Source organism: Fusarium redolens (genome assembly GCF_020744475.1).
Source record: "Fusarium redolens strain MPI-CAGE-AT-0023 chromosome Unknown BKA55scaffold_33, whole genome shotgun sequence".
NCBI lineage: Eukaryota > Fungi > Ascomycota > Sordariomycetes > Hypocreales > Nectriaceae > Fusarium > Fusarium redolens.
Window position 1 is genome coordinate 181,736 of NW_025763696.1, and position 25,623 is coordinate 207,358.

At 46.9% G+C, this 25,623-nt stretch overlaps 5 protein-coding genes across 5 annotated transcripts; 3 read left to right on the forward strand and 2 right to left on the reverse strand.

The window, feature by feature from the left end:
• Window positions 1-4,195: 4,195 nt before the first annotated feature.
• Window positions 4,196-5,180, forward strand: BKA55DRAFT_586164 (uncharacterized protein). Its single transcript, XM_046194534.1, has one exon. It carries the CDS (start codon window positions 4,241-4,243, stop codon window positions 5,096-5,098), a length of 858 nt encoding a protein of 285 aa, XP_046041378.1. The 5' UTR covers window positions 4,196-4,240; the 3' UTR covers window positions 5,099-5,180.
• Window positions 5,181-11,678: 6,498 nt separating this feature from the next.
• On the forward strand, window positions 11,679-13,133 carry BKA55DRAFT_529525 (uncharacterized protein; the record flags this gene model as incomplete). The annotated part of the gene is made up of 4 exons (XM_046189084.1): window positions 11,679-11,958; window positions 12,023-12,310; window positions 12,369-12,499; window positions 12,552-13,133. 4 exons carry the CDS (start codon window positions 11,679-11,681, stop codon window positions 13,131-13,133), a joined length of 1,281 nt encoding a protein of 426 aa, XP_046041379.1.
• Window positions 13,134-20,081: 6,948 nt separating this feature from the next.
• BKA55DRAFT_600075 (uncharacterized protein) lies at window positions 20,082-20,846 on the forward strand (the record flags this gene model as incomplete). The annotated part of the gene is made up of 1 exon (XM_046196475.1): window positions 20,082-20,846. One exon carries the CDS (start codon window positions 20,082-20,084, stop codon window positions 20,844-20,846), a length of 765 nt encoding a protein of 254 aa, XP_046041380.1.
• Window positions 20,847-21,134: 288 nt separating this feature from the next.
• On the reverse strand, window positions 21,135-21,531 carry BKA55DRAFT_586183 (uncharacterized protein). Its single transcript, XM_046194535.1, has one exon. The coding sequence runs from the start codon at window positions 21,426-21,428 to the stop codon at window positions 21,219-21,221; it is 210 nt and encodes a 69-aa protein (XP_046041381.1). The 5' UTR covers window positions 21,429-21,531; the 3' UTR covers window positions 21,135-21,218.
• Window positions 21,532-22,467: 936 nt separating this feature from the next.
• On the reverse strand, window positions 22,468-24,559 carry BKA55DRAFT_586184 (uncharacterized protein). The gene is made up of 5 exons (XM_046194536.1): window positions 24,448-24,559; window positions 24,213-24,395; window positions 23,806-24,138; window positions 23,606-23,755; window positions 22,468-23,550 (listed from the first exon to the last, which is right to left on the reverse strand). The coding sequence occupies exons 1-5, from the start codon at window positions 24,511-24,513 to the stop codon at window positions 22,741-22,743; spliced, it is 1,542 nt and encodes a 513-aa protein (XP_046041382.1). The 5' UTR covers window positions 24,514-24,559; the 3' UTR covers window positions 22,468-22,740.
• Window positions 24,560-25,623: the final 1,064 nt, after the last annotated feature.

The following is a 25,623-nucleotide window of genomic DNA, read 5'->3' on the forward strand; positions in this document are numbered from 1 at the left end:
TTGGGTTGTTGGTCCTGGGGCGAAATTGCCTCTTGACAGTAGCCAGGCACGCTTTACCCTACACCAGCGACAAGGATGCTTGGCATTTTATTGGCGAGCGTTCACCTCAACACGCGTCTTTATTGACAACCAGACATAACATGCGACCCTGAGGATGCTATCTCCACGCACGGCTAGGCAGCTGTTTACGGCGACCGTCGCTCCGGCGATGGACTACGCTTCGGTCGTGTGGTCGCATGCACGAAACGAAAGAGCACTGAGCTGGTTCAACAGGGCTCAGAAGATAGGAGCACGAGCCATCACGGGTGCTTTCCGGACAGTCGCGACAGCAGTGATGGAGGCAGAAGCCAACATACAGACGGTATGCGAGCGACATGCTCAAGCAGGCATGCGGATGTACATCAACATCAAGACGGTGCCAAAGACGCACCCGCTAGCAGCCCTCAAGGTGTCGGCGAGTCGAAGATACATGTCACCGTTGAAGAAGCTGGCGCTTGCGTATGAAGGCAGCGGAACGGAGCGGATGGAAACGATTGAGGCCTATGCGGTACCACCGTGGTACAACCGGGTGCCGCTTGTACGCGAGGCCGATCGTGAAGCGGCGAAAATAGCTGCAAAGAACGTCAACGACATTGTCATCGCGACCAGTGCTTCCGACAGGGGAGGTCTAGTGGGTATGGGCGGCATCGTGGCCCAAAGATCGCCTGGTCAAACAGACAGGATAGTGGCCAGGTACTCGGCCACGCTCGGGTCACGAGACGATCAGAACCCGTACACCGCCGAGCTGGAGGCGATAGCGATGGCATTGCGATGCATGCCGGATGGTCTACAATGTCGAGAGCTTACGGTGCTGTCAAGTAGCCAGTCGTCACTCAAGGCGATTGCCCGACCGCAACAGCAATCAGGCCAGACCTCCATCCGTCAGATCTACGAGCACATCGAGCGACTGAGAAAGGGAAACAATAGAGTCAAGATGATCTGGGTACCATCCAGAGACGATGACCTCAGCATGAGTCGTGAAGCAAAGAGACAAGCCAAGAAGGCTACCAGAGCGGGATGCACGCCGCAATCGCTACCGTACCAGGCCCGCTCCACGCGGCTCAGGCTGGCAGTGTCGCAGCTGCATCAGCAACGGAAACTACCCAACAATGTAGGCAACTACTCCAAACGGATAGATCGGGCCCTACCAGGCAAACATACGCAAGCACTATACGACATTTGCAAGAGACGAGAAGCCGGAGTGCTCTCGCAGCTCCGCACGGGAATGGCGAAGACCAACAGCTACCTCAACAAGATCGGGGCCGCAGAGTCGGACATGTGTGAATGTGGATGTGGACCAGAGACAATGGAGCATTTTCTGTTCCGATGCACAAGATGGGAAGCAGAGCGTGATGCCATGCGTCGAGTAGGACAAAACATGATGGGCAACCTTTCCTTCTTTCTAGGTGGAAAGTCGGCGTCAGACGGAGCAAAGTGGAGACCTAACCTGGAGGCGGTGCGAGCGACAGTCAAATTTGCGATGGCGACAGGAAGATTGAGCCAGGAAGGAGTTTGAGAAGGAGAAAACAAATGACTACTAATATTAACATCACAGCTGATTACTAACAACAAACAGCCTCAAGTTGACAGACCATGCTTCAGCTGCTGAAGATAGGATGCTGAACACTTGGAGATGGTATTGGTTGGCCTTCAAGCAGGTCTGTCAAGCAGTGTCAAGCAAACGGGGCTAGAAAAGTAAGAACAGGAAGAGCAGTAGGGCTTTCTTTTGTGTAGAATGGACGAAAAGTGGGGAATACGTGAATAGCTTAGCGTAGCCACAGGCCCTATGAGGTCCGTTCTCCCGGGCATAATAAATACTACTAACATGCGACCACGCGTTTCCTTCACGCGTCAGGGGAGGTACGATTGGTACGGACCATGTTGGGCTGGGCCTACCAGTGGTTGCCTGTCGATATTGGCCATCGTCACCTCTGCCCATTTTCTTTATCACTATCGAGCCTACTGACTAACCGTATCGTCATGCCTCAACAACGCCTCCCGTTTGTAAAATCGTCACAACGAAGAGAGTCGTCAATTTCAGTCGACTTTTCGGAGTTTTCCAGCCAGCAGTTACATGGCTTAGACGAAGGCCAAACGTCCAAATCTCGACCTTGCACAGCCTCTACAACCTCCTCCACCAAGCCCAGAACATCATGGGTCTTCTCTCATATGCCAAACGAGGAGATAGAGACGAGGTACTACAATCAGCGGACCGGAAAAGAAGAGTGGCGCTGCAAACATTGTGACAGAGCATATGCCTGTTCCGGGGGTACTGCAGCTCCCGCAAAACATCTTATGGACCCTCCTCCTGACGGCCATGGTCTGCCAAAAGGAGCCCCGCGCACAGCTAAAGTGGCAACGATACGAACGATTCTCGAACAAGCTCGTGCTGCAGCAGAAGAAAATCCCCGCAAACGCCGTCGGCTCAACGATCAATCCGGACATTCGATCGACCCTGACCAGCTCGAAGTGTTATATGTGAGGTTTATTACGGCCTGTTCTCTCTCCTTTCAGCTCGTGGAATATCCAGAGTTCCGAGCACTCTTGGCGTCATCAATAACGATATCGATACTTGGCTTCCAGCCACGCACGAGACCATCAGGAAATGGATCATGCGGCAGTATGAAGATCAGAAGGAGAAGGTCAAGCAGCGCATACAGTCGGCGAAGTCAAGAATTCACATCAGCTGCGACCTCTGGACTTCTCCCAACTCTTTGGCCATGCTAGGCGTAGTTGGCCACTATATCACGGAAGATGGTCAGCTGGAGCACCATATTTTGGCGTTGAAAGACATCGACAGTGAGCATGGCGGTTCTCACCTCGCTGCGGCAATTTTGGAAGTGGTTGACGAATGGGGCTTTGCTTCGAAGCTTGGGTATTTCGTGATGGACAATGCTGGCAATAACGATACAATGATGAGATCCCTTTCGCTTGGTCAGTACAACTTACTATTTCTAATGGTTGTCCCTAACATCCCACAGGCCTCCTACGCCGATATGACATTCAATACGATCCCAAAGTTCACCGACTCCGCTGCCAAGGTCATATCATCAACCTCGCCGCCAAAGCTTTCCTCTTCGTCACCGACAATGAGAAGCTCGAACGCGACGATGCTGGCCTGCATAATGTGGCACTAAAGCATATTGAAGCGTGGCGGAAGAAGGGTCCTCTTGGCAGGCTTCACAACTTCGTCATTTACATCCAACGGAGTGTTCAGCGCAGCCAAAAGTTTCTTGCTATCAGCCACAACCGTAGGCTTGCGCGAGACAATGACACAAGATGGAGCTCGTGGTATACTATGTTGAGGGCGGCATTGAATCTTAGAGATGCAATTGACGGCTATTTTAATAAATGGATGGACGCAGATTGCGCTGGAGACGAGCTCTCTCTAGAGGACTGGATCATCTTGGAGAAGATCAAGTCCTTCTTGGAGAAGCTGAAGATGACGACCAAGGCTCCCGAGTCATCGTTTGCAACACTCGATAATGTCCTCTTGGCGATGGATTTCGTATTGGCACAATTCGAAGCCGGCAAGGAGGCAGCTATCGACGATCCGGTGATGGCACCGATGTATAACTCGGGCTGGGCCAAGTTGGATAAGTACTATCGCCTTACTGAAGAATCGCCTGCGTATGTTGCAGCCATTGTGCTCCACCCTTCGCACAAATGGCACTGCATCCAAGAGAACTGGAGAAAGGAGTGGGCTGAGTCATCAAAGAAGTTGATTCAGACGCTGTGGAACGAATATAAACCTGCGGAATCACCGCTTCCTCTCTGCGAGGTCCCATCGACAACCACGAACGAGTTCTTGAATTGGAGGAACAAGCATCTGCAGCCGTCACTCGCCATGGACGGATACGAGCGATATTGCAATTCTGAACGGGTTTATGGCTTTACAAGCGCCCTTGCATGGTGGCTAGAGGAGACGCAGCAGAAAACCTACCCGAGCCTAGGTACTATTAAGAGGCGATTTGACTCAAATCGGCCACCAAAATAGGTCATTTCGCTTGCGTTTTGGAGTCATATCGTTTGGAGCGAAGCCGAGTCGCTGATTGGTTAAAAATAACCCCAACTCCACACTTGGGGTTAGCTAGCGTGAGCTTGGGGTTAGAGTAATGCAGAGGAAAGGGGACTTCAATTAACAGAAAAAACAAATCTCTTCTCTTTCTATTACCGAAGAAAGAGGCAATATCAAGCAGCAATGGAGGACATCATACAGCTTAATCACGACTATCAGATACTGATCTGCAGGCTATGTCAAGCAGCCGTTCGGCCGGGCGCTGGCATCGAGTCACACTTCCGACATGAGCATCAGCTGAAGGGCCAAGTGCTTAAGGATATCAAGGACTATTTTGGCATATTGGAACTAGCTGACCCGAAACTCATTGCAGTACCCGAAGATAACAGCCCGGCAATTGAACATCTTGCTATTTCAGATGGATATAGCTGTTATGCATGCCGATATCTTACTATTGCACGGGATAATATTGTCCGTCATTGGCGAGAGGCAGGGCATGGTGCAGTAGAGGAACGATGGACTAAAGTGCGGCTACAGACGTGGATGCGAGGAAGGAGTCACGCGCGCTACTGGATTATTCGGGATGATAGCGATAGTAACGGTCTGTCTGATGCAGCTAATACTAGCAGTCAGAGCGCTATGGATGAGGTTATTGCTGCGAGTCAGGCTCGATTGAAAGAGGAAGATGCCGCACGACTACGGAAGGGTGACTTGAAGGAAGATATCGACCGTGATTCGCCGTGGGTCAAGAGGCTAGGCTGGGTACGACACTTTGGCTCCCGGGACTTGATCAGTATTCACGACGCAGCCGAGTGGCTACGGGCGAGGGCAGCAACAGGCAGGTTAGCTGGGAAGCAAGAAGACGAGGAAGCAGCCCGTGAACGACTATTGCTTAGCCGACTCGGACAGAGCTTTGATCGTGAGGTGGACCGTTGCTGCTGGCGGCTCGATAGCGTGCCGACCGAGACGTTGCAGTGGCTTGGCAGCATTACATCAATGACCCCGAGCGGCGTGCCGTTTAGCCGTAAAGGCAAGGGTTAGGGTTAGGATAGGGTTATATTAAGCTATGGAAAGCTATCTTGCTCGAATGCTATCTATATAAGGATTTACGAAGACTATAAAGGAGAGATAGATAAAGGAAATAGGAAAGAGATAGGAGAGATAATAAGGAAAAAAGATAGAGAAATAAAAAGAGATAAAAGATAGATAGAAGGAGAGAGATAGGAAAGAGATAGATATAAAAGAAAGAGATAGGGATAAGGAAGGGATAGAGATAAAAGAGAGATAAGAATAGAAGAGAGATAGAGAGGATAGGAAGAGGCTATCTAGGAATGAGTTCTCCTAGGCAGATCTCGGGCTATAGAAGCTGCTGAGATGGCCCTAGTCTTAGTTAGGGCTAGGCCTATAGTTGAGTCTAGCTGTGAGGCTGCAAAGGGACCTAAGAGCTCTTGGAGCTTCTTATAGGTCTGAGAGGTCTCCTGATCCATAAGGCCACCTGCTGAGAAGATAAGAGAGTGGAAAAAGGCTCCAAGAGACTGATATTTCCGCCGTTTCTCATCAGCAGCTTCCTTTAGGGTGCTATAAGGGTCATCTCTTGCAGAGTCCTTGGAGATAGCTACGATTTGGATGTCATAGAAGTAGCGGCTGTTTCCAATAGTGACTGCAAAGTCGGCCCGGAGGGAGGAGTCTTGCTGGACTAGGGGTTCAATCTCAACCTCTAAGTCAGGCCGGCTGCCAAGGGCTTTCACAAAGGCCCTATTAACAGCGTTATGCCTTGCAATCCACCTTCTGCTAGCTCCCTTACAGGTATCCTCATGACCTAGGCTGGCTATAGCTCCACAGGCGCTACAAGGCAGGTCTAGAGGCTTGATAGGATAGAAAAGCCTGCTTCTAAGGGCTTCAGTAGTCTCAGAGTCTGTAAAAGAGAGAGGTTTTTGTGTAGGTAAGACTCTAAGCCACTTTCGGCCTAAATAGCTAGCATTTTCTAGCCTAGCTTGCTTATAGGCTATAGGGAGGTCTTGGAGGAAGGTTTCCAGCTTAGCTTCATTTACCTCTTTAAAAACGTCTTTAGCTGATTTCCCTTGGTCTTGACTAGGGATTTGGACTTGAGAGGTATGTAGAGAGGGATAAGAAGTAAAATAGCTAGTAATATCCTTTAGGATCTTCTTAGCTGTTTCCTTAGCTGCCTGATATAGGCCTTGGGCTAATTCCTTATGCAAAGGAAGCCCTAGACCTCCTTCCCTTACAGGAAGAGATAAGAGATAGGGATCAGGCTCTTCAGGATGCTCAGCTGGGCTCCTAGCCACTAAGGTCATAATAGCTTCCTTTATAAGGATATCGGCTCTTTCCCATAGGTCAGATATGTAACGGTTGCACAAGCCGTTAAGCCACAGGGCAAAAGATCGGGCCATAATCGCTATGCAAGCAATTATGGGTGTGCTACAGCTGCCTTATAGAAGCCTTACAGCGCTGTTACGGGCACGAATCGTAACACGTACCTAGTCTGCCGGCTGTGATGCCTTCCTCTTGCGTTACCGCTGATTTCAGCGAAAGCATGCCTATTTGGGCCTTTTGACCTTATCTGCCCTTGCCGAAAACCCTGACAAGCTAGGCACCTTGAATAACGGCCACGATAGACATGGTTGATGCTCCTGTCTATGTGTTTTTGCCGTGTTTCTTGATCATTGATGTCCTCTTCAGCCCCTGACTGATAGAGCTTTGTTGCTTGACTTTCTTGATGATATGTGTTGAATAGGGCGTTTGAAATACACTTCCGCCAATCCTCCTGTGACTTATATCTCTCCCAATTTGGCTGGGGATCATGTAGTTGAAGGATATAGCTATTAGTAAGTGCAACATCAAGAAGGAAGGTCCAGGTCAGAGCCTGCCAAGCCCCCCGGCGAAAGGGGTGATCATAGCTTGTATATGACCTCAATTGGTCACCTCGGTCTACGTGGTTCATTTCATCGTTATAAGCAGCAGCTGCTGTCGGTATTGGAACGACTTTAGCGGTCTCGTCACCAAAAAACTGCTGTATTGGCCGGGCCCGTGGGTGCTCTACGGACGGCTTTTTCCTCTTCTTCTCAGTACGCTCATCGCCTCGGAAGACAGTCGTAATAAAGAGCACAAGGCTGTTATCCTTCCAAGCTATTTGATTGACCTAGGAAGGAGAGGAGAAGACAGATTAGTAAAGGAAATATATAGAAAAGTGTCATAGCTTCTCACCTTATTATCCCTCGTCGGGATAGCCCTGACTTCATTGACGGCATAGCCACAGCGCCCTAATTTATCAAGTGCCTTATCCCTCTTTAGGTCCTTATGTATGCCGCAGTTAGGGCGGGCTGTGCCTGTAGCCCCGTAGCCGTGATCACGAAGCTTGCGGAAAAGAGGTGGTGTTGAGAAGAGGTTATCCACAAAGACGTGATATGTCTGCTTTGGCAGCATATTACATAGGGAAATAACGACGCCCTGCGTATTACCTAGTTGTGTGAGAGCAGCTGCCTCTTTGCTAGCTGCCTCTCTCTCTTGTGTGCTAGGGCGACCTCTCTTTCGCCTTGGCCCCGTTCTTAGGGCATCATAATTTGAGCCTTTAAAATGCCAAAGCCACCGAATAAAGAAGCCTTCTTGGGCGATAACCCAGATTTCGAAGCCTAGCGGGGTTGGCTTTCCTTTGACAACGGTTGTCGCTGTTGATCTGCCTGTATAGCGGACCATACACTCATCTACAGCGAGATGAGAGCCTGGTTGAAAGAGTGCAGCTGACACTCTCTGTATGTGGTTAGACCACTCTTCAGCAGCTTGGAATACCTTCGGCAGGGGGGCATTCTCATCAATCTTGGTATGGTCAAAGGGACGAAGGTAGCCATGGATTAACTGAAACCTCCAGTAGGGCATGAACTTAATAACTGAGTGTAGAGGGGCTTGTTCTCCTAGCCGGGGGGTCTTCCAATGGCTTCTGAGCTTCCTTTCCTTATGAATTCCTATATAAATCAGCATACCAAGCCATATATAGATCTGTGCAGTGGAGACCCCTTTCCATGCTAGGAGCTGTGACCGTTCGTGAAGAGGGTTATTCCAGCTGTCAACCACGCTATTTTCAAGTAGGTAATAAACCCAGCTATTGGTGTATTCAATCCATCGCCAAAGCAATGATTTAGGCACAAAAAGCTGGAAAAAATCAAGTGGTGTATTGGGTAAATAACTAATGTGATAATTGCGAGGTTGCACGATGAAAGGGCTGAAATTGAAGCCGCGAGATTCATCGGCCGGAAAATCATTAGCTCCGACCGGCTCCTTGGAGCCCATGCGGGGTCCCTTGTGTTGCTTATAGAAGCTCTTGTCATCATAGGAATCGACCTCTTGTATTTGATCGGGATCTGAAGATATATTCATTGTTTGAATTGCCATAGATTGTATAGTAATTTAGCTGTGAAAGGTTGGAAATTGAAGCTTTTGGTACCCCGCTTGTACTTCTGTGATGACAGGGATAAGGTGGGGCGGGGTACGGATTGGAGCCCCTTGAGCTCTTAGGAGATAGTAATCGCGGACACGCTGTTGCGATCAGAGTCCCACTTAGCAATGGTCTGATCAACAATGTCAAGATCCATCAGGCTGTAACGACGGAATCACCTCCCTTCCCCGGACCCAACGTCACGTCGGATTATGTCTCTTGAAACATAAAGAAGATCATTTGGTCAACGATCAACGCTCGGGCCTCCTTCGAGCGTATGGCAATTGTTGGGATGCCCCTGCAAACTTGCAGTTAGCCACCTCAGCTCGACAGAGGCAATGCGCAATATGGCTGGCAAAGTGCATAGCTGCGTTAGCGTTGCCGCAGTTTTAAGTTCCAGGCAGCAATAGTTTAATAACCTTTGAGAAATCTAAGTTAAAAAACTGCCGTATCTTGCCGGTTTCATCCACCTTATCTGTCGCCATACTTAAAGCGACTCGTCGGTATTTATCATAAGGCGAGAGAGAAAGCTCGGTTACGGCCAACACCTGTAATTCAGCAGGACGTTTCTTCTTTGAAGGCGAATCGGTAATACAGATCACCTAGTCAGGACTCACCGATCTCCGCGGAGCGGGCCGGTTTGCCCAACAACGACTTGAGCCATTGACCAGGGTGGCGATCAACTCAATCTGGGGTGTTGATTGAGTTGAAGCAGGGGTGGCACGGTGTGTTTTATGGGACGTGCACGCTCGCACGGTTCACTGGTGCATCTTTTGTCCACCAGATGTGTGATTGAATTGAATTGATCGCCAGCCTGGAACTTGCCAGCCAATGATTGCCCATTCAAGCCCCTGTTTTCGAATTGCCCGCCTGTATTTGTTAGTTAGTTTGTGACAAGTGCCATTGCACGCCCGATGGCCCTGTGCATTAGCTACGTGGTCAGCTGCCCGCTATTAAGCCTTGTGTACGGAAGCGCATGTGTCGAAGTCTGCCTTGCTTACCCCATCGAGAGGGCTGTTGGGTCAAGCAAGCTGTATTTAAGCCTTCGACAGGGCTTGGATCAAAACCGAAAACTGCAATAACGTACATGATAAGCGAGTGGATCAGACAAGCGAGTGGATCAGCATACTGTGCAGCTAAAAATAGCTTACCCTATAACACTTTAAAGCTTAAATAAAATAGCTAAAAACGTAAAATAATGACATTTAATAATAGTATACTTAGCTTTATCTTCATATATTTATATAGGAATTTTAGCTGTTTTTTTGGTTTAGAAAGCTTTAATATACACAGTGTAAATAAACTTTCTTTAATAAAACCCTGAGGAATTTAATTAAAATTTTAATGTTAAGGTTATAAAAAGTTCATATACTTAAGTGTCTTATATTATAATTATAGCTATTTTAGGCTTAGTCTGAATTTTATATAGATTTTTTAAAATTAGCCTTTAAGGTGAAAAGTGGGATGATCCGCTCGCTTATCTGATCCACTCGCTTATCATGTACGTTAGACCGAGGTTGTTTTCTCTTTCCCCTAAGAGCTACAGAAACTGTCCAAACCGGCCGGTAATGCAGAGAGTTTTAGGCGAGCTAGCTCCATCGCGTTATAGTAGTCTCTGATGTCCCTCGACAGGTTACCTTTCAGCTGACGTTGATACCGAAAGTCGGATTCAATGCCGGCGCCGGGTTGAATAGCTGCCTTATAAAGCCGCCAGAGCAGCATCTGGTATTGCTCGTTCAATTGAATATCACCCTCCATATTATTACTGATTAATTTATCTCATATGGTTATTCTCTGCGACTAGATATAATAAAATAGTAGATGTTACTGTTGAATGGAAGGCATAGCTGGGATGTCACGTGCAGGTCAGGGATTTCAAGATTGCGTATGGAAACAGTCAGGGACAGATTTTAACACATCACAAGATGAATACACAAATCTGCATCAAAGGACCGAATACACGTAATGTGCAACAGTTATTATGCTTACGTTCCTACTCATGAGCCACTGTATGCTGCATAACCACACCCCAAGTCGGCGCTAGCTAACCCCAAGCACCAATCAGCGACTCGGCTTCGACTAAAGCGATAAGGGCGCAATTTGTTGACCCCGCAACCCCATTTTGGTGGAGGATTTGACTCAAATCGCTTGCGGATAATACCTAGGGTGCTCGTGGAACCATTGTGTACAATATAGAGAGCGATGGGTGCTCAATGGAAAGTGATCAGGAGGGAAAAATAGACGCGTACTTAGACGCGTTGGAGTCACTGAGTCGGGGGGTTGCGGGTCAGTGTTGAGGTCCGTTGTTTGACAGATCGATGGCTATAACCCGCCCTCCACTGTAAGCCCTAATACAACCACTTCACCACAATCTCTGCGTCACTCTTTATCCCCCAACTTTGGAGTTACATGCTGTGAAGCGTGATGATATTAGGTTGACGTCAATATGCATTGCAGGAGGCGCTAGATTGAATGCCTCCCGGTTATAAGGATACTAGCGGTTTGTTGTCCGAACGTGTCAGAAGACCGCCGTACCCGCACGAACAGAACAAGCAAGAACACTGCTGTCACGTAGTGTACATAATGGGGCGTGCGATCGTTATAGCAGTGATACTCCAGTCGGACCCAGGTATAAAGATGTATATGGGACCCAGAGCAGGGAAGAAACACAACCAAGAACATACACATATCCAATGAGACACATGAGAGAATCAGGGCTCGTGACAGATGTTATTGATTGTCGACTTGATTCTTTGATCAGTCTGTCAGGGAGGGGTTGGTTCAGTTCCCCTCCTTTTCTGGATACAAGAATAATATCGTGATAAAGGAAAGTGGGGCCCATTCCCAGCCGCCAATCTAACATGAACAAACCCCACTTCAGGGCTGTGCTCGACCAATCGTAGATCGTGATTTGATGACATAAGGATAAGCGCGCACACGACATCGCAGGGCCCACGGCTTGTTACTCAAAGACAACAGGGGCTAGGCTCAGCCATAACGCGACATCGCAAATTTACTATACTAAACACAAACCCATCATCTCTTCATCCTTCCATTATCTCTCATTCTTTTTCTTCGCCCTTTCATCGTGCGACTCGTTGTTTGCCTCTGGAAACCCCTCCTTCTCTCCACTCCCGACACGGGCATACCCAACCGCATCAAAACGCCACAATGAGCAATCGAAAGCGATCGCGCTCCGTCGGGGAGGAGAATCGCGCAGAGTGTCCTTTTACAATTTCTTACGCGCCTGACCCATCGCGCGCAGATCAGGAACGTCATAAGAACAAGAAGCGGAAGCGCGACGGTCAAGATGACAATAAACGAGTTCAGATTCAAATCTCTCCCTTCTCTCCCACAGGCAGCTTCAAAACCCACGACACTATGGACCTGTATTATACAGTCGAACCTGGAAAGCGATGGCAAGATATGACGCGCTACAACAGCTTCGTCCGTAAGTATCCGATGAATCCCGGCGTCTTCCAAACTGTGAGGGGCTTATGGCTAATTCTTGGCAGTTAACAGCATCAAGTACTACAGCGAGGGCTTCGTCTATGTCGCCAATGAATCAACCGTCGAGCACCAAAAGGCCACAAATGATGGCAAAGGTGGTTACAAAAAGTCTAATGATGAGTGGGTTGCGCGCATCCTCGAGATTCGCGCTTCCGATGAGCACCATGTTTATGCACGCGTTTACTGGATGTACTGGCCCGACGAACTGCCTCCTGGTACCATCGACCGCAAGAAGACAGTTCAAGGCCGCCAACCGTATCATGGTACTAACGAACTGATCGCCTCCAACCACAGTACGTTCTAGAATGCTTAGCAATATCGTCCTGCAACGCAACTAACCGATTACTTCAGTGGATATCATCAACGTCGTCAGTGTATCAGCACCCGCAATCGTCAACCAATGGATTGAGTCAGATGACGAAGAAATCCAAGACGCGCTTTATTGGCGTCAAGCATACGACTGCCGCAAACCACAACTTTCGGTATGTTGCGCGATAGCTCCCCTTACCTTCGCGTTCACTAATATATGTACAGTCCGTTAGCATCATATGCAAATGTGAAACCCCCGCGAACCCCGATAAGACGCTCATAGGATGCACGAGCTCGGAGTGTGGGCAATGGATGCATCACGAATGTTTGACTCATGATGTTCTCATGCAAGTTTATGAACGACTAGGCACCGACAAGCCTCATCGAACCGAGGGTGCGATTTTGAATGAGGAAAAGGCCAAAGAAGCTACCCGTCCTCTATCACCAACTGATGCCGAGGAGAAAGAGACCCAGCCCACGATCGATGTCCGCTCTGGAGAGACTCAAGATAATGTACACGTAAAGGAGGTTGTTCGAGAAACACCTCTAGAGACCAAAAACTCAACGCCTAGACCAACGCCATCGAGATCTATCACTGCCGCACCAGCCAAGGGATCAGCCAAGCAGGGCCGCAAGAAGAAGACTGGGGATTATAAGCCGTACGCAGGACTCTTTGAGGCTAACCTCAAGATGCAAGAAGGGCCTACAGCGTGGGAGATTCGTGACTTACGCGAAAATATAACGGGTGTCGAGAAGTCCTGGACGGAGAAGGCCTACTGTCTGATATGCGGCACTGGTATCGAATGACTACTCAAGTAAGGGACCCCATAACTACACTGGATCTGTTCAGGTGAGCAGACCCATTGTGCTTTCGAAGGTGAAATTTGAGATTGCGTAGGCTAGTTGTTTGGCTCCCTACGTGGCTTGTGGGAAACTCACACCTGCAATATCACCAGCTCGACCAAGTTGCCTTCTCGATACCATCCAGGACCACCTAACGCATAACTCCACCTAATGCATAACCAAAATTTCGCTCCTCTCATACAAAATCCAAATTTTCATGTCCACAAAAACAGGCCCGATTCTCAATTAATAAATGAGGCTTTGGAGAAAGTTTCTAGAAAATTGCTCAAGTTTTACTGTCTGCGTGGTTTTTTGACCTCCCGACCGCTCCGTGTGCACTGGCAGCGCTTTGCTACGACCATAAAGTCATCACTTTCATCCTCTGACCTGACGCCCACTTCAATTACCGACTCGACCTCCTCATCCACAACCATCTCTATTACTACCTCTTTTGAGTCAGGAAAAGCTTCTCCAGCCACTAGATTCGCCGCCAGAGCTATGAATCGTCTATTTGGGATTGGTACCGCCTTTCTTTTCTTCCCTCGCCGCAGCTGGGCCATCTGCTCCTCGAGGCCAGTAATCCGCGCATTCTGAACGGCCACCTTCATCTCTAAAGCTTCCAGCCCCTTTGCGATCTTACTGTACTTCTGCCTGGTCGGGTGACTTCGGTGTTTGGCCATTTCCCTCACTTGCAGACTCGTTTTCGGCGTATCATCTGAGTGCAGTGGAGGAGGGCTCTTCCAGCAGTTTTTCTTTGTCCGGCTGAATTTCCGGATGTGTTAGAGCTTTGTAACGATTTATTGGCCAATTTCCAGCAAACCTCCAGCCGGATAAGATAATCTCCTCCCTCTCGCCCGCCACTCTGGCTTTCGCATATGCCCGAATAAAGGTGACTTTGTCAACCGGCGCAGAATCGGTCAAACTAGCCAGCTTTTAGAGTTCTTTCCAATACGCACCTTTGATGGCATTAAAAATTCCATTATCGAACGGCTGCAAACCAGGGGAACAATGCGCTGGTAGGTAACAGCAGTAGACGTTGTTCAGAAAGCACGTCGCTATCCACTCGTCCTGACTGCTCGTTAACGACCCTATAGCGGGTGACTCCGCGGCGAAAACTCCGAAAGACTCACCTGTGCATGGCTCCCGTGACCGTCAAGGATAATGAGTCTCGCATCCGGTGCATCACGAGGCTCCGTTTGAAGTAGATAAACGTCCTTCAACCACTCGAGAGCTATATGGTTGTCGGTCCAGTCGTTCAGGGATGTGATGTAGTGCCAGTCCGCTATCAATTCGAATTCATTCAGAAACCACTGCTTCTAAAGCTCTTTTCCTTTCAAGACAATTCCCGGTTTTAAAGAGCGGCCAGTTACAGTAACAGCCTCAATAACCGAGGTCCACGTGCGCGACTGAACGCCTTTCAACATCGCCTTCTTCTTTGGGTCAGAGCTCCCGATTATGAGGCTGTCCAGGCCTCATGGATAACCAATTAGCTATGCCCTATAAAAACCCATAGAGTACTTGTAGAAGACTTACCGAAACCCGCCATTATACCGCCCTTGTCCACGTTATCTGTGTTCTCAGGCTTGATCCAGCCGTACTCGTTCTCCCAGATATCGATGTACCAATTGACCGCCTTCGGAGTAAATCCCTCAAATCTGGCGGATTCCTGGCGTTTTCCAAGCTTGGTAGATAGTTGTAGGTGACGCTTGACGAACCTGGTGGTCCAGTGCTTGCTCAAAGGTTTGTTATCGCCTTGTTGTTGAAGGATGGCCTCGACACAGGCACGGATCTGGCTGTGCGAGAGAGCATAGCCCAGGGACTCTTGTCGCAACACCCAACGAATGAGGGTCTCCTCCTGGGTCTTAGAAATACGCTGGTGGGCCCGGATATGTTCATTCCTGCTCGCTTGACCAGAAGGTCGTCCCAGAAAGGGTCGCCTGAGGCACTCCACGTTTCTGAGACGCCTCATTCTCTGAGAGGCCTCTATAAGTGATATCTAATATAGCCTCAGCTACGTCATCTTCGGTATAGTTACGACGAACCATTGCGGAGGGAGTTCCGTTGAGTAAATTAGGTGAAAACTCGGCTTGAGTACATGGCGCCGCATAGGGTACATGAGGTGAAATGCAAAAGAATTCAAACGACTATGGAACCAGGCCACGGGGCGGAACGAGGAAAATTTAAACCAACGTAAAATTCTACGAAAAAAGCAATATAGTACAGGTCTTACTTTGCAAGTATCTTTATTCCTGGCCGAATACGGTGTAATTGAAAATTTGGATTTTGTATGGACGGAGCGAAATTTTGGTTATCCATTAGGTGATCCCGGATGGCATTATAAATATCTATATCTACCCAAATTTTCTCACTTGAGCTAGTAAAATTAGTAGAAAGGGAATAGGATTAATAACATTAACCTAAGCATAGATAGCATTAATATATATACCAAATAAATAAACAGTACTGATTTTATACTAAAGGGAGTAATATAGAAATAGGCTTATTAATAATGATTTTAATAGAGGATTAAATAACGGCTAAGAATTTATCTAGCTATTAGATTAGTTAACCTAGTAATATTTAGAGGGAAATTATTAGAGCACCAGGCTCTAAATTTTCTTACCAGTGTCACAGCGCAAGACTAGGTTACCCTAGACCCGCATGTCAGAACAGCTATTCGGCGGTGAGCACATCCTTCCTTTGTCATCTTACTTTCTTGGCATGCAGATGTTAAGAAAGTAGCCCTAATTACACCAATCTTCTACATCTCTATTGATCCTCCCACTTTCACTGAAAGTGGACGTTTCGCATTGTCATTGGCTGATAATCCCTGTACTTACCCCGCATTCCACTTTCACTTGAAAGAGGCTTCTACTCTAGTATTCAAGTCGGTAACGGGGCCCGTTACGGGTTTTACGCCAATTAACGGTCTAGAAATCAACAGGGATTTCCAAAACTCGTAACGGGCCCCGTTACTGTTAGATTGGCGGCTGGGAATGAGCTCCACTTCTCTTATTGCAATATTAGTATCCAAAAGAGCGGTGAAACCCCTCACAGACAGACTGATCAAAGAATTAAGTCGACAAGCAATAACATCACCCCATTCTGGTCCACACTTGGATACACTCACCCTATCGTATTCGTGCGTATCTAACAAATAATCAACTCTACTAAAGTTGATTTTGGTATGTAGGACTAGGCTGGATCTGAAAAGAGTACATGCTCTTGGCATAGAAATCCAGGCATCAGACCACGATGCATAATCATGATTTATATCCAGAGCCCAACACCATCACGAGACCATGACGAATTGGAATGTGGCAGAGGAAAAACAAGATTCTGCATCTTGTTGAAGTCGATGAAGTCGGTGATCTGATCTGAGGCTTGAAAATAAGGCCTTCTATCTCCAAAAGAACTACTGCTGCATCACCGTCCATCATACCGATCCATAGTTTGCCTTGCTGTTTGTCACTCCATTACACAAACCCGATGCAACAAGGTTGTGGCGATCGACGATCATTTCGTTCAATACGACCTTGTACTATGGAAAAGATTCTTGATATCGATTTTTGTACGCCGATGAAAACCATATTGCATATTGTAGATCTTGGACTATCTACTAAAATATGCACGCGATAATTGTTTAGGTAGTGATCCTCGAGGTATTCAATAGTCAAAAAAAAAGTGGCTGAACAGGTGCTGTTACCCTATTGGATCCCCTTGTTGTGACCGTTGGTTAGATGAGTAGTAGGGATATCGAAATGCAGACTATCAGACCGAGTCCCAGCCTAATTGTCACATCGTGAGGCTGGTTGGACTTTTTGAAGTGTAATCAACCTCCGTGAAAACACGGAACTTCTTATCAGAGTAGGTGAAATGCAGATCACTCTTGTTTTTACCTCCCTTAGCAATTAACCTTTCGTAAATCGAGCCCACGGTGATCAAGGGCCTCTAAGACATTCAATGGGCTTTGGCTATCCATGACAGGGGTATAGCCGCATGTCAGTATTGCCACATTTAGTAGTTAACGTTTTGATAGAAATGTCCTAGTTTTTTTTTTTTTTTTTTTGGGGGGGGGGGGGGGGGGCTAAATTGAGGTATTGTTGCGGCACATGCATCTATCCACTTCTCTTCTCGACCGACAAAGCCTGTTTGGGTCTCCCTGTAAGCATTTACGAGGACGCTTTACTAAGTTGAGGAGGGATTTTCAACTCAAAAAGTAGACGCAGAAAATAGCGTCAGTAGGTCTTGAAGTCAGACGCCAGATGTAACGTTCTTTGCCCTCTTTCTGGCCCGTGCGTTTTCTCCGCATAATATCTTCAGCTAATTCTGCCCTTTAATATTTCCGTCCCATAAAATTGCAATTAGAAGCAATGATCATCGGGGTCAAGCCACTGGGCTGAGACCTACGGCAATTGAGTCCAATAAAAACTCACTCTCAGCCTCCCTCCGGGCTACCGGCAATAAGGCATTGTGCTGTAACTTTGAGGCTAGACTAGCCCTTTGCCGATCACTACATAATCCAATAACGGGCAGCTAAGAGAATTGAACCAGGAACGCGTGGTTGTCGTGGCTGTCTCGGTCTAGGACATTGTTAGCGGGTCGTACATGAAAAAAAGTAATTATGCCAAGTTTACTGCGGGTTAACCCCATGATGGCTGTGGCCCCATTGACTTGACCCATAACTAAGCTCCAGCCAGGACCGGGAGGAGAGATAAATGAGGGCGCTTGATGCGGGTGGTTCTTTGACGACGTGGCTATCCCGAGATCCTTGTGTCACACACGAGCAATCCACTACACTCAACGTTTATGCTGTGCATTTTCAGGCTTGCAGCTTTAAGAGTGTCATTTCTCATGCAGAGTAGTACTTTTGGGCCTCGTGGATCACTGCAGTTAACCGCGGAATTCGCGGAACCGCAAGGGGAGGTGCATCCATGACGATGCCACGTCTTGTCACGGAGCGAATGTCCCGGGATTGTTCCGGTATGTTATTATCTTGTTTTACGGCTTTATTGAAGCTCAATTGAAGCTCATACTATTCTTAGTACTTCAAGCCCTGAAATTGGACCTGAATGCTCTGAATCCCCATAATACGGGCGCTAATCAAGATAACGGGGCTATCCGTGAAAATTTACGAGAGGACTTCGTCCTACAATACTAAAATATTAGTGGCATAGGCAATTAGAGTCGTACTGTTACGCAAAAGTATATTGAAACAATGCAACATCCCTGTAAGAAATTGGAGATGGAAAAACATGATCTGAGCAAGGGAACATGGGTAACTCCTCGTCCCGGCCAGGTACCGAGTGGATGATGAAGATCACAGAGCAAGGGAGCATACAGCTCTCAGTTGAGCCCCACTAACCGACCGGTGCAGTGATCGCCCCGAGTTCCGCAATGTACTCTAAGTCGAGACTCAGCTGCGTGATGCCGGATATCGTCATGTTGTATTATGGCTTGCAGTACCGGTAGTATATTATACCTATAGCACTTTATATAAAAAGATGCATCGCGTTCTGGGGTAAACCCCTATTCTAATTAGCACTACTTTCCTATATATAGAAGAATATCAAATTAACTCTATATTATGGTAATAATCAACCCTACTAGGGTTAAAGTAGGTTAATAAAATCAACTCTACTAGAGTTAATTTAGTTATTAATTACTAGAGTAGGTTTTTTACTACCCTGCGAACAAAACATAAGGCAGCTCTTGAACCAATATCCACGTTTAGCGTAAATGGCTACCCGCCAATTAAACGCAAGAATTGCATAACTCATACAGCCAAACTGGTTGCAACCACGGCGGTACGAGCTGGCGAGTTTTGTTATCAGAATGACGTACGCTACAGGTGTTGGGTCGTTGATTTGTTTATAAATGATGTTTTATCCTTGCAGCTGTGTTGCGTTGGGAGCTGTATCAAGAAGAATCTATACCCTGGCCCTCCGGATCCTCGGTATCATTCTTTCTAACCCATTTTTCACACTTCCTCTCCGTTCCGTTTGAGATTCAATATACAACCAAGTTACCTTTGATCGAAGTCTCCCGTAGAATAACCAGCCCCTGCGTAAATAACTATGCAAGCTTTCATTATTGGCTCGAAGTCTAAAGTATCAAAGACTCAATGGCAGCAGGGATGCTTGGGAAGGCCATTATCATTAAACGTCTCATGTTGACCCATGGCTTTCTGCCATTTTGGCTGTTTTTTTAGGTTTTTGGCCCCTTATCCTTCTCCAAACACAAATCCCAAACTCCATGACTGTATCTGGCAATCGGCTCTATTATAGAGATCTTCTGGCCTTTAATTATTAGCTAATTATAAAGCTTTAGCTAGACTAAACACAGTAAAGCTATAACTAGGGTCTATTGTAATAAGAATCAGATAAATCTCAGGGTTAACTGAACATTGTTGCAGCTGGTGAAATAAACGTGTAAAGGAAGCTTTAATTACTTGACCAGATACAGTACATACTTTGATTTGAACTTAACCCGCGGGAAGGCTGTTTTCCCAAAAAGATAAATTGACCAATGACCTAATAGCGCCACGTTAGTGCCCCGTGCAAATAAAAGGTGAATTAACCAATTCGCCATTACAACAAGTAGTAGGGCTTAACCTTTATATATAAAATATTAAAATTAAACTTTATTTCGTTGTCTTCTTTAGAAGTGAAGTTGTCTCAATCTAATGGCTTATGGTGGTGTTGGGTGAAGTGTTCAGATTCTTTTAGACACTAATTTTAGCCTGTTTAATTATCCTGCGCTTATGACTTTTGTCTCCACATTTCATTCGTAAGCAGATCGATTCTAGGAATCACATCGCCGACTTCCCCGCTTCTCTTCTACCTGCGTTATTTATTTAATTCTTGCTCTATCTTGTTGACCCGTGTCAGACTTTCCTTAAGGGCGCTGACTATGGCCAGCGGCAGATTGCAATTAATAGTGGAGCCAGCGCCTCCAGCCTCTGTGCCATCCTTGTCCTTTCACGTCTTTCCCTACCTCCCTGTCGAGCTCCGGCTAAAAATCTGGCGCTACTCTTTCGTTCCCCGTTGCGTCGAAATTCACGCCCGCAGGTCGCATTACGCCGATGACTTCCAACATGGAGGTGTGCCAAAATGGCAAAGCCGATGTAAAAATCCTGTTGCGCTGTCAGTAAATTCCGAGGCGAGATCCGCCGCATTGGATTGTTATCCCGTCAAGCTCCCCCTTGCGACTGTTGCGCCATATGAGCATGCTGGCGATAGCATAAACGACTTGAATCGTGTGTTGTATATTAATCCTGCGGTTGATACCCTCGTTGTACTTGGTGATCTGGACTACCGCAGAATGTCGCGACTACTATCTGGCTTGAGTCTTCGTGATCCGAAGGGAAAAGGTTTGCAGAGATTGGCTGTCAGCGCTAGCTGGACGTATCATCAAGGAGCTGGGGATACGATTAGAATGCTTGTTAAACATATGTTTCCCGAGCTTCTTGAGCTGACTGTGTTTATGTACGCTGAAAAAATGCCCCCCATTGATTGGGCTGGCGGAGTGTGCGCGTTGGAAGATTGTAGCGGGACAGACTACTACAAGCGCTATGCAATGGGAAGAGGCCAACAGATGAAGGATGGGGATAAATGGATGGTGATTGGGAAGAAAGAGATACGAGTAATGGAGCTCACTTTCAGGCATGGATGGTAGTTGAAATTTCCTTCGATATGATAGGTATCATGTAGCCAGAAAGTTCCTTTGTTCGGATTTGCTCCTGTTTCTTAGCGGTTATTAACATAAATAATTTCTTGCATGTACTCGACTTTCTTTGACTCTTTGCTTGCACTTAACTGGATCATGTGCTCATCTTTTGCGCCTATGACATAAGTTCTCAAACGACTATTCGGGCTTTAAATACTACGCTTAATCAATCACTCGATGTAATCTCCTTTTAGGAAACACATTTCGAGCTATACGTGATTGTAGTATAGGGTATTGTGTGCCGGTACAGTAAGCGAGTATACAGGAATTCTCTATTTACAACAAGTTAGATGTGTGGGTTACGTCTAGACAGCCTTCGGCTCATATACCTGCTCTGCTAATCTCGCCACGCAAACCATCTTCACTAATAGCTAATATCTTGCTTCTAATGCCTAATTCAGGAGGTTTTAGAAATAAATTCAAGGTGGCGGCTTGGACAGCCTCTAAGATGTTGACGAGACGGGTTCCAAAACAACAGCCACCACTGACATTTCCTGCAACACGACGATCAATTTCGGCCATCAGCCGCATAATATCATGGATATTCGGGGGAGGAGTGACATAATTGGCGCTTATTTGAGTAGAAGGCGGCCTTTTGCTTATCAAAGAGGTCTATTTCGAACTGTTTGATCACTTATGCGAGGCAGATCTCGGGCTTTAGCAGCACAATCCTTTCCAGTAGAGTAGACATGGTAGGCGGTTTAGTGGTCCTTTGAGGAGCCTAGTCACCGGGAATCGCTAATAAGTTAGTTAACTGTCAATGATCTTCTATTAGAGCAATTAAGAAAGACGAGGAAGCGAGGAGAGGGAATAGATAGGAAGCCGGATTGCACGCGTGAGGGGTAGATTGGCCCAGGTTCGGCAGACAAAAGCACACCACAGCCGCATCAACCACCGCCATTTACCGCGACTCCTGCCGTCCTAAATACGTCACAAGTCTCATGCACTTTTAAGCATGGAATTTCGCGGCATATGACCTAGTCAGACAAAGGATACTCTTACAAGATGCACTTACAGAATCACGGTTGAGGCAATACATGGCCTAGCGCCTTGACCCGCATGCCCAATTTGATGGAGGATTTGACTTAAATCGCCTGCGAATGATTACCTTGGATCGATTAAGAACTGGGGGCGGGAAAAGATATTATCATCAACCATCCATATTTAGAACTTTATTGCTTAAGCGCAAAGTAGTAAGAAAGAAGATTCGAAAGGAGATAACCTATACATAACTAGGGGGAAATTACTGTTATTAAACCATCTGATCTGCCGTGACAGGGCTGCGTTGCGTGCACGGGCCACGATTTCGTGTATTAGGACCTGATACGGGAGGTAATTGGTACAGTAGGATTCGTCGTCTGGTGGCCCCGATGTGACGCCTTACGGAAACTCACATGATGGTCTGTCCTACGCTCTGCAGAGATGACTGGTCATGGCGTAGATAGATCATTCTGGCCCGGCGTTGGGTGATTGTGGGGTATCAGCCAGCAAGTTCGGACGAGTTTCTACCAAATCATCCGCCAATTTCAGTCCATGTCTTTTATTTTGAGACATCATGTGATAGATTAAAGCAGTTAGTATATACCCCATCACAGCCAGCCATATCCAGGTTTTCAGCTGACTCTATACGTAGCACTGCAGCATACAGCGAATTAATTGTCCAATTGTATGACAATGGAACTTTGCTCGAGTCCCTCGCACATAGCGCACAATTCTCATTCGTGGCTAACTAAATATGACGCTAACTCCGGCGTGTGTGAGAGAGGACACGATATCCTCACTTGAATAGCCGCACAATATCATTCCATCCTTTGAACCCAGGCACATGATTTTAGGCTCTTTCTTAAAGGCCCCAAATCTGGATCGGAATTTTTCCATATTGAGAGGGTTCTTTTGCTGCCGCACCTTTTCCGACACCAAGAGTATTTCGTAGAAATCGCTTCATCTTGGCCAGCCAATCTTTTCGACTTGAAAGATCAAAATCAACAAGAACAACCTGTTCCAGGCACAGACCAATAGTTGGTAAGCCTTGCATGAGGAGGTATCCTAGAATACCAGGAATATCCTCCGTTCGGTAATGTCGCGAATGCTTTGTGGTGTCAACGACAAAGGTTGAAAGACAAGATTCGCATAAACGATCGACGAACGACACAATTCGAGACTCAATGTTCTTTTGATGAGATGAGATGGGGTTGATTATGGTTTCACTTCTTTCGAGGATGCTGTTGGTAAACAAAAGCGCTTGGTTGAGAATCAATCGAACTTGCCAATAAAATCTCCATATGATCTTGACAGTGAGAGATGGGTTGTTGTGAGTGTTGAGAGGAGTCCATGTACCGATGAGTAAAGGTTTCAACCACTCAGGTTGAGAATTAATAGATATTGCCTCGACTGTGCATCTCAATGATGAAGGCAAACTCCAAGACCACTCTTCAAGCTGCTTGTCCAGTGACATGGCTTTACCTGCAATGATGGATAATTGCTTCCATCCATGCTCTGATTGAGGGAGGAAGAGTGCGGTTCTCCATTCCGCGCACAAACATGCAGTTTTGTAGATTAGCTCCATGTGGTCGTCGATATGCGGTAGCTTTCGGAGCTTGAGTTCATTAACCGGGACAGAAGGCGCTTGGCCAGTCAAGAGACTATTATGGATCTTGACTGATATTAGTGTCGCATTTTTAATGGGAAAGGAGAATTTTGGGGTATACCATTTGTAAGTATATAACCATTGAAACCTCCTCCAAGGCTGCAGAAGACTCTTCTGTCGTCTCTTGCCCCTGCATCTTCAAAAGGAGGGTTGCACCGCCCAGGTGAGAAACCCAGCAGCCTTCCAAGGCAACAGATTCATCTATCAACAGCTAGTATAGAAGTTAGTGAGAACTTTCGATGACCAGTTTCATTCACTTACCTCATACATGCAGAGGAGTACGATCGAGGCCATAACATCTTGGTTCGATGCCAGTCCCACATTGCTACTCAGTGTGTTTTTCAACATGTGTATAGACTCTCCGTACCATTCAGCTGCTTCTGTCAGTGCTTTAGAGCAATTAAATCTTTGCGCATAGCCTGCATTGGCCAAGGCGTTGATAGAGTTATGCAAGAGGCTATTCACACTAGACTTGGCATACATCCAAGGAAGTGAGTTGAACCAAGAGATGATACTCTCGGAGCCGCCATCCGATTTAACGACCCAATCAAAGAAGAATCTTTCCAAGATATGGGGATTTGGAGGATTTAGCTGCTGAATAATGGGTCAGCCCTACGAGTTTGTGGGGGTGAACAAGTATAGTGTGTATGGCGGACTCAATGCCTTACCATATCGCAGTTCGTGTCTGCTGTGGGCATCGCAACATTCTTAGTAGTTAACGCTTTCGCTTTGGCCTTTTCGACTACCAGTTCAGTCTGCCATCGCCATGTCCGCTCAAACTCATCACGATACTTGCAATCCACGGACCGAATTTTGGCACATTGCCCGCAAATTGGCTTCGTTTCGTCGCACTACATCAAATCAGCCTTAGCCCTACGATCGACAAGTAAAAGTGGTGCAAACTCTGATCTTCTTGCTGCGGCAACGGCTGCAGCCAGCACTCGGTAAGCCTCTCGATCTGATTGCCATTGTCTCAATATCGGATTAGGCAATGCGTGCGAGCAATCAAAGGATTTGATCGGGTTTTTATTGATAACCCTGCTCTGCCGCGGGAAGCCAACTAAGCTTCGTGGCAAGCGGGATGAGGGGCGTAGCACGGCACTTCGTGGATCCGTAAGCTATGCTAAACCTCGTTGATCCGGCGAAACATGACGATGAACATTACGATGTCACCTATCAAATCGAACTAGGAGCGGCCGACCTGCATATAAACCCTGACAGTCAGCCCCTTGACCTTTCATATTGACGCGGTGAGATCTAAAATGACAAGGGTTTCCTTGATCTAACCGCTTATCTTGGAGGATAAGGCACTAGCTTGGTGGAAACAGCCAAGGCCACCCACCCAGCTCATTGGGTCTTTTTACGGCAGTTTTGCCAGGATTTACGGAAATAATACGAAAGTTTCAATCAGCTTTAACCTGATTGGAGGGGATATGCAAATGAACCCATAATTCACCTCCGTCGGCGTAACAGTATCCTCCTTTCCTCTGTTATAACCGTATATCCGTCTTCTGTCCCGCCTCGACGGCCTTTCAAAGACCAGCAAGCCTTGTTGTAGATTGGGCTAACAGTCGGTGCTTAGGTAGGTAGCAAAATGACCGGCATTCTAGAGCTATAGTGATAGAAATATTAGACCATCTCAAGGCTAAATTTAGCCTAAGGTTATTCTGTATTTATAACTAGCCTTACCTTGTAATCCACCTGGTGCTATGGCCGCAAGTGCAGGGCGGCATTTGCGGCATTCCTTCGGTGGGCACTGTCGATCATTTGATGCTCTCGACTGGGGGATGGAAAGATAGCGAGAAATCTTTCATTGGAATACACTGGCACCTATTTACATATGCTTGGATATGGACATATCTACTTGTCTCCCTACGACGATTTCAAGATTGTGGTTAAGTATTGACCAATAGAGTTGCCCTTCGAAACCCTGTACAATACATACCGATGTGTGACAGGCGGATGTTAATAGAGTCAAAAAGCTTATGCGGCTGAATAAGCACTTACTATCCATATTCGCTCTGCTGCAAAGACTTTTGATTCGCATGCTATATGACATGTCACTCGAGAGAAGTAATT

Excerpts from the sequence above, each read along its gene's own strand:
- BKA55DRAFT_586184 (XM_046194536.1), bottom strand. The coding sequence starts at position 24,513 with ATGGCAATCAGATCGAGAGGCTTACCGAGTGCTGGCTGCAGCCGTTGC. Across the intron at positions 24,139-24,212 it reads CAGACACGAACTGCGATATG|CAGCTAAATCCTCCAAATCC; the intron begins GTAAGGCATTGA and ends CCCATTATTCAG. Across the intron at positions 23,756-23,805 it reads TACTCCTCTGCATGTATGAG|CTGTTGATAGATGAATCTGT; the intron begins GTAAGTGAATGA and ends CTTCTATACTAG.
- BKA55DRAFT_586183 (XM_046194535.1), bottom strand. The coding sequence starts at position 21,428 with ATGCGGCTGATGGCCGAAATTGATCGTCGTGTTGCAGGAAATGTCAGT.
- BKA55DRAFT_586164 (XM_046194534.1), top strand. The coding sequence starts at position 4,241 with ATGGAGGACATCATACAGCTTAATCACGACTATCAGATACTGATCTGC.